Source organism: Dendrobium catenatum, unplaced genomic scaffold, assembly GCF_001605985.2.
Source record: "Dendrobium catenatum unplaced genomic scaffold, ASM160598v2 fragScaff_scaffold_1063, whole genome shotgun sequence".
NCBI lineage: Eukaryota > Viridiplantae > Streptophyta > Magnoliopsida > Asparagales > Orchidaceae > Dendrobium > Dendrobium catenatum.
Genome location: NW_021319525.1, coordinates 1,012,307 through 1,021,072, shown reverse-complemented (window position 1 = coordinate 1,021,072; position 8,766 = coordinate 1,012,307). Strand labels below are relative to the sequence as shown.

At 38.8% G+C, this 8,766-nt stretch overlaps 1 protein-coding gene across 1 annotated transcript; it reads left to right on the top strand.

Annotated features, from left to right (window-relative positions):
- Window positions 1-6,805: 6,805 nt before the first annotated feature.
- LOC110108552 (mitogen-activated protein kinase kinase kinase 18) lies at window positions 6,806-8,528 on the top strand. The gene is made up of 2 exons (XM_020839235.2): window positions 6,806-8,116; window positions 8,456-8,528. The coding sequence occupies exons 1-2, from the start codon at window positions 6,873-6,875 to the stop codon at window positions 8,526-8,528; spliced, it is 1,317 nt and encodes a 438-aa protein (XP_020694894.2). The 5' UTR covers window positions 6,806-6,872.
- The last annotated feature ends 238 nt before the right edge of the window (window positions 8,529-8,766 follow it).

Here is an 8,766-nt window from a genome sequence, read left to right as displayed (position 1 = left end):
GATCGATCACTCCGTCTTCTGTTTTCCCATGACGGCGCACCGACCTTGCAAGCACGACACGGTTCTACAGGGCCCCACAAGCCATGTAGAATATGCTGTGGGTCCCAGCTCTCCTTAGTTATGTGATTTGAGCTTATCTTTACGGATTTATTTTAGTAGATTTATTTTTTTTAACATTTAGTTATTTAGTTAATTAAGACTTCATTTGGGAAAGATTTTTTTTACTATTTTTAAAAATAGTTTTATACTACCAAAATTTTTTATGATTTTATTACTGCTTTTAAAATAAAATTTAAGTATAAATTTTTTTATTTTTATACTAGAAAGTTGTTTTCATTTGGAACAATTTTTTTATTATTTTTAAAGCAATTTTTTAGTATAAAAGTTTTAATTTTTTTATTAAAAAATTATTTTAAGAAGAATTATTATACCAAAAAATTGTTTTAAGAAGCAATAATAAAATCTTCCCAAACAAAATAAAAAAAAATTGAACTAAAAAATCGTTTTAAGAAGCAATAAAAAAACAATCCCAAAAAAAGTATGGTTTCATTTGGTACGACTTTCTTACAGCTTCTTTAAGCAGCTTTCGAGTACAAAATTTTTAACTTTTGTACTAAAAAGATGTTATAAGAAGTAGTAAGAAAGCCGCCCCAACCTAAACTTTAGTCTAACAAAACTTTTGGACTAGAAAACTATTTTAAAAATAATAAGAAAGTCATCTCAAATAAAATCTAACACAAACTCACACAGATTGCGTACATAAGGAACTTTTATTTGGTCCGGTGAACGTACGTTCCTCTACGTTCGGCCACCAATGTATTAGCGCCACGTAGCACATATCAGAAAGATTACCGCCGAATTCAAACACGTGTGATCGATCACTCCGTCTTCTGTTTTCCCATGACGGCGCACCGACCTTGCAAGCACGACACGGTTCTACAGGGCCCCACAAGCCATGTAGAATATGCTGTGGGTCCCAGCTCTCCTTAGTTATGTGATTTGAGCTTATCTTTACGGATTTATTTTAGTAGATTTATTTTTTTTAACATTTAGTTATTTAGTTTTTTAAGACTTCATTTCGGAAAGATTTTTTTTACTATTTTTTAAAATAATTTTATACTACCAAAGATTTTGTTTAGAATGATTTTATTACTGCTTTTTTTAAATTAAATTTAAGTATAAAATTTTTTATTTTTATACTAGAAAGTTGTTTTCATTTTGAACGATTTTTTTATTAATTCTTAAAACGATTTTTTAGTATAAAAGTTTTAATTTTTTTATTAGAAAATTATTTAGAAGAATTATTATATCAAAAAATTGTTTTAAGAAAGTCATCTCAAATAAAATCTAACACAAACTCACACAGATCGCATACATAAGACTCAAATTTAAGATCTCTTGGTAGATAGTCAAAGCTCACAACGGACTAAAATGAGCTGAATTTCTTAGCATATTCAATTGTGATTTGAAAATATAATAAATATTTTTCTTTATTAGTTATTATGATGTATTAAATATTAAAATAATTTTTTTAATAGCTCTGATGGGTTTACTAATCAATTGTAATGATATAAAATTGAATTTACTGATTTTTATATATGTAATTAAAAAATGAATGAATGGATTGTTTAATGCGTATTGCTTATGGATTAATAAATTTTTATGAAATGAAATATTATTGTCCCGTAGAGTTTGATTTCGTTTGGGATAGCTTTCTTACTATTTTTTAATATTAGAGCATTAAGCATTACAATTAGATTAGCTTAATTACTCTGTTAAAGCATACCAATTATAAAGCTACATGTGTACATTCTTGTATGGACAACTTCTATATATATGTTCCTGTAACAATGATTAGCATAATAAGATTTCACATCTTCTTCATCTGTCTCTCACCTTGTCCGATGCTTCCTCTCTCAAGATTCCACATGGAATCAGACGAAGGACGGTCCTCCGGACCACCTCCAATGGCTACGCAAAACACGCCGGCGACAGCTCCTAGCCCTTCTTCACCGCACGACGACGATTCCACCGATCCAAACTTTCTTTACCCATCCTTGAAATTCATTCTTGCACACCTCAAAACTCTTGTCAATCATCATCTATCGCCGGATAACTATCCAGTATGGCGTAATCAGATCCTAAAACTATTCAAGGCAAATGGATTCACTCAGTTTATTGAACCACCACCGGCTTTCCCTTCTTCATCCGAAAGTCAAGATTCGTTTAATTTTGATACAAAATCTCACAAATGGATCATCACCGACCAGAACCTCGCCGCTGCACTCTGCTCTACTATCTCTGCTCCGGTGATCCCGTTCATGATGCATCTTGAATCAACCCAGGAGATATGGGCGGCACTTCAATCCCGCTTCCAATCTTCTAACAGATCAAAGGTAATTCAGCTAAAAAACGAGCTTCATAACATCTCCATGCGCAATCTATCAATGCAGGACTACTTGACGGACATCAAGAAACTCGTCGATCAAATAACTGCCGCCGGGTCTACCTTAGACACCGAGGACATCATCCTCTACATCCTAAACGGACTACCGCAATCCTATCAGTCCTTCAAGACGTCCATCCGTTATATACAATCCCCACTCTCGCTAGACAGCTTCTACGCAATGCTCATTACCGAAGAGATTCACCTGCGAGCGGACAGCCAGCGATATTCATCCCTTCCCGACTCAAATGCTGCCCTCTATACTACGAGGGGCAGAGGACGTCGCGGCCGCTCTCGCTCCCAATCAACCAACACAAATTCTCCTAAAACAGGTTCAAAGCCGCTGCCCCAATGCCAAATATGTACCAAACGCGGTCACACAGCGGATGTTTGTTGGCATCGGCACAACGCCAATTATACTCCACCTTCCGTCCAGTCCTCCGGCAACAATGGACAAGCTCTTCTTGCCGCACAAGAGTCGCCTTCCACCGACTGGTATCTTGACTCCGGTGCCTCCTCGCATATGACATATAACTCGGATAATATCAGCAACGCTTCATACTACCGCGGCTTGGATCAAATAACAGTTGGGGACGAAAGATCCATTCCGATCGCTCACTCAGGCAACGGAATCCTTCCCACCCCGGATCGTATGTTATCTTTATCCCGCCTTCTTCACATTCCCTCCATTTCTTACAATTTGATTTCTGTCTCTAATCTTGTTCGTGACAACAACATTGCAATCACTTTTGATCCTAATGGCTTCGTGTGTAAGGATTCGCAGACGCACAAGGTTCTACTTCGCGCCCCATGTAAGAACGGCTTGTACCCGATCTCGATCAAGAATCAAGAACAACCAACTCAAGCTCTCTCCGCAGTACACTCACCGCAACCAAACTGGCACGCAAGACTTGGGCATCCTCATCGCCGCATCCTCACTGCGATCTCCAACAGCAATCCTTCACTGTGAATTATGCCGATTTCCTTAAACTGTGTTTCTTGTCTTTCTTGAAAATGTCACAAGCTTGTATTTCCTAATTCTGACACTAGAACAAACACTCCTCTCTCTCTTCTTCACTCCGATGTATGGGGACCTTCTCCGGCCACCTCGCTTCGCTATTATCTTTTAATAACAGATGATTTTTCTCGTTTTAGCTGGATTTTTCCATTTTTACTAAAATCGGAGGTCTCACGAATCTTCATTAATTTCATTATCTCTATTGAAAGACTAACTAACAGGAATATCAAAGCCATCCGTACAGACGGCGTCCGGGAGTTCGTCAATCAGATCTTTGATGAATTTCTTCATAACAGAGGAATACAACATCAACGCTCCTGCCTGTACACGCCCAAGCAGAACGGTCTCGCCGAGCGGAATCATCGTCACATTGTTGACACAGCACGCACTCTGCTCCATACCGCCTCAATGCCAACTACCTACTGGCTGGACGCCGTCAATACCGCCGTCTACCTCATCAACCGCATGCCTACACAGACCACTAACAATGTTTCCCCTCTACAGCTTATGTTTCAACGCACTCCAGATTACTCCCATCTCCGAACATTCGGATGCGAATGTTTTCCCCTGCTTCCCGATCACGCTCACAATAAACTTCAGCCTAACTCTATATCGTGCATCTTTCTAGGCTATCCTAAAAACCAGAAGGGGTATAAATGTCTTGACAGAAGAACCAACAGAATTCTTATATCCAGACATGTGAGATTCATAGAATCATCCTTCCCCTTTTCCCAATCGACCACCTCGCTACCGCCGGATCATACTACGCTCCCACCATCTCTGCTCATACCGGTGTCTGTAAATCCACCATCCCAACGTACAACCACTACTCCTATTCAACCGGAATCCCAAATCATACCTTCTCCCAGAACCTGCTCCCGGCAGCCTTCTCCGTCTCGCTCACTGTCCACTGCCAATTCCAGCATCGTCCCATCAGAACGTCTGGTTACCAGGCACCAAATGATTACTCGAACTCAAACAGGCACACTCAAACCTCTAAACCGACTCAACCTCATTCATAATGAAGCCACATCTACCGATCCGACCAGCTACACTGAAGCAAATAAATCCTTCGAATGGCGACAAGCGATGGCAGCCGAGTTCTTCGCCCTGCAAAGACAGGGAACCTGTCAATTCCGCCGCCTCCCAATACACCAGTTCTGGGATGCAAATGGACGTTCAGAAGGAAATTCCACTCCGACGGCTCCGTAGCACGCTTCAAAGCTCGACGTACTAGTGGCGCTCGGGAATCAGCAGGAAATCGGGCTTGACTACGGCAAAACATTCAGCCCAGTTGCAAAACTCCCAACGATACGCGTCCTCTTTACCGTCGCGTTACACAACGACTGGAAGGTGCATCAGCTGGATGTCGAGAATGCCTTCCTCCACGGCAATCTGGATGACACGGTTTATATGAAGCAGCCCAAAGGTTTCGAGGATTCCCTTCATTCGCATCATGTTTGCCATCTGCGGAAAGCCATATATGGCCTGCGCCAGGCCCCTCGACAATGGTACCCCACATTCTCCAACTACCTCCTCACACTCGGCTTCCAACACAGCAAGTCCAATCCATCCCTGTTAACGCTGTGCACGGGTACCTCCAAAATCTTTCTTCTAGTCTACGTTGATGACATACTCGTCACCAGCAACGACGAGGCAGCAATCACCGTCTTTCTCAATAAACTCCACAATATCTTCGCCCTCAAACACCTAGGTGATGCAAATCACTTTCTCGGCATCAAAATTCAAAAACACCAAGATACGTATTTCTTATCTCAATACACATATGCTTCCTCCATCATTCAGCAGTCCAAACTAACACATTGCAACTCTGCAGCTAATCTGTCCTGCACCAAGCTCCCAACAGACGTTTCAATCGACCCCAATCTTTTATTTTTATACTAGAAAGTTGTTTTCATTTTGAACGATTTTTTTATTAATTCTTAAAACGATTTTTTAGTATAAAAGTTTTAATTTTTTTATTAGAAAATTATTTAGAAGAATTATTATATCAAAAAATTGTTTTAAGAAAGTCATCTCAAATAAAATCTAACACAAACTCACACAGATCGCATACATAAGACTCAAATTTAAGATCTCTTGGTGGATAGCCAAAGCTCACAACAGACTAAAATGAGCTGAATTTCTTAGCATATTCAATTGTGATTTGAAAATATAATAAATATTTTTCTTTATTAGTTATTATGATGTATTAAATATTAAAATAAATTTTTTTAATAGCTTTGAGCCTCTGATGGGTTTACTAATCAATTGTAATGATATAAAATTGAATTTACTGATTTTTATATATGTAATTAAAAAAATGAATTAATGGATTGTTTAATGCGTATTGCTTATGGATTAATAAATTTTATGAAATGAAATATTATTGTCCGGTAGAGTTTGATTTCGTTTGGGATAGCTTTCTTACTATTTTTTAAAACATTTTTTAGTACAAAAATTCTTGATCTATAAATTTTTGGATTAAAAAGATATTTTAAAAAACATTAAGAAAGCTATCCCAAACAAAGCATTAATCAAATAACTTCTATCTTTCGAATATTTCAAATGCATCGTATTAACTCTTCCAGTTGATGTTACGACAGATCACCTATCGTTTTTCTCTTCATCAATTTCATTATAATTTTATTAATTTCCATCGGTAATTTGTCTATTATTTTTTCTAACATATTCTTGATTATCTTAATAGTCTATGATGTGTTTATTCGTGAACATAAATTGCTTGTAAATTATAAATAAGCTTTACTTACCGGACAATTTAGTAGGCTATTAATAGCAAATTCCTGCTTTCGAAAGCAGCATTTTAGTACAAATTTTTTTCTAAAGCTATCTCAAATGAAGTCATAGAATGCTACGAATGTTGTAAAATTATAAAAATATTTTACTAATATAGTATAAAGATATAAAATGTAATGAATTAGAATGTTCTCCCTTTATTTATTCAACCAAAACTTTCTCCATAAATCCTCTCAATTTTTTTTTTCTTTTACCACTTTTTATTTTCACACGTGACAAATTACACATCAGTCATTATAGCGTTCGTTGCATCAAATTTTTTTTTTTAGAAAAATTTAAATGTGCCGAAATATAAACTTTTTAGGGGAATTCCAATCCAAAAAAATTCATTAAATTTTTAAAAAATCTTTACTTAATAAACTTAAGAGAAACGTGTATCTTTCCCACCTGCTCAACACGTTCGTTGTACCTATCAGACTCAAAAGAAACGTGAAAAAGATCAAAGAAAAGAGCACAAACATGTTGACGATCCCTCTAACTTCGTCTCCGCCACTCTCTATATATAGAGAAAGAGAACACGGAGAGCTCATAAAGCAGATTTTTCCACTTCACAAGCAGAAGAAGCAGAAGCAAACACGATCCCAATCGAAGATGGCACCAAAAGGTAGCTGGAAAGTTGGCCAGACCATCGGTTGCGGCGCCACGGCCACCGTCTGCCTCGCCGCGGAAGCCGATTCTGGTGATCTCTTCGCAGTCAAGTCGTCCCCCATCTCGCGCTCTGCTCTTCTTCAAAGAGAACAGAGCATGCTCTCCTCCCTCTCCTCTCCTCACATCATCTCCTGCCTCGGCTTTGAAATCTCCAGCGACTCCTACAGCCTCTTCCTCGAGCTCGCAGAAGGGGGAACTCTCTCCGATCTCGCGGGCCGTCTGGACGAGCCAAAAATCCAATCTTTTACTCGCCAGATCCTTCTCGGGCTCTCCTACCTCCATTCGAACGGCATCGCCCACTGCGATGTAAAGGGGAGGAATGTTCTTCTCTGCTCCGAGGCCATCGTCAAGCTTGCGGATTTCGGTTGCGCAAGGAGAGTTGGTGATGGCTGTCGGTCGGTGATGGGGACGCCGGCGTTCATGGCGCCGGAGGTGGTGCGAGGGGAGGAACAGGGGATCGCCGGCGATGTTTGGTCTCTTGGGTGCACAGTGGTGGAGATGGCTACAGGGAAGTCACCGTGGCCGGAAGCTACTAATCCAGTTGCGGCTATTCACAAAATTTCGTTTTCTTCTGACGTGCCGGCGATGCCGGAATGGATTTCGGATAAAGGAAAGGACTTTGTGTCCAAGTGCTTGAGGAGAAATCCGAAGGAGAGGTGGACGACGGAGCAGCTTCTCCGCCACCCATTTATTGTCGAATCAGAGGAGATCTGCTCCAGCTGGAAACAGGGAAAGCGGATTTCCCCAAAGAGCACCATGGAGTTTGAATTATGGGACTCGGAAACAGAGGATGAGGAGGAGCACGAGGGACTAGCTTCACTGGAATTGAACTTACCAGATAGAATCCGGCAGCTTGAGTCCCCGCCGGCGACCTGGGCGTGGGATGACAACTGGATTGAAGTCAGAGGAGGGAGCGACGACTGTGAATGTTCGGGGAGCGGAAGGGACGACTTCGCCGCTGAGAGCAACGGCTACAAAGACGCAATTTTATTCAGGGAATCCATGGATGTTGAGGAAGAAGAATTAGACTCTGTTCATTTTGCTGGTGAAGCAGATGATAGAACAGAGAATTTAGTGATTAGATGTAATAGTTTTATTAATGATATTGCTGAGTTTCAGATTTACTATTATATTTTGTTCCTTGCTGTTTCAATTTCTGAATTACATTTCTTAATTATTTCATTCATATTGTTCTTTAAATTATTAATATATGCTCATATAAAAATATTATATGAATAATTTTCAGCAAATTTAATGATCTTAGAATAATATCTTCTTGAAATAAAAACACAATCTAAGATAAAAGTCTTATAATAATGAAAAGAAAAACCTAATTTTAATGAAATAATATTAATGATTAGATGTAGATCATATTCACTCTTAATTTAAGAAATACATTATAATTGTTAAATCTAAATAAAGGTGTAATCAGTTATGTTGGGATTTTATTCGATCTCTGAAAAAATACGCTAAAATCACAAAGTAGTACTGTAACACATAACTCTATTTCTGGGATGTGTATAAAGGGGCTTATGGAGCGAAAGGAGAAAGTTTGATGTCTCAATTGTTTCAGCAATTTCTCTAATGGACAAAGGATGAAAACCACTGAATGGCTTTCATCTTTTGTTTTTATAATAAAATTACTCGAACTTTTATCTTTTTTTTTTTTCCCCTTTTAGTCATATTTTTCATTTTTTCTCTAAGAAGATCACATCTCCCATGACTAGATATATCCTCCATGCAGACTCATTTGTCATTGATCATCCTCCCTGGCCATATGACTATTAGGACAACTCTCATACCTTGATAGGGCTCATGTTGATGGCTTTTGCCTATC

Excerpts from the sequence above, each read along its gene's own strand:
- LOC110108552 (XM_020839235.2), top strand. The coding sequence starts at position 6,873 with ATGGCACCAAAAGGTAGCTGGAAAGTTGGCCAGACCATCGGTTGCGGC. Across the intron at positions 8,117-8,455 it reads TTCTTAATTATTTCATTCAT|GGGCTTATGGAGCGAAAGGA; the intron begins ATTGTTCTTTAA and ends ATGTGTATAAAG.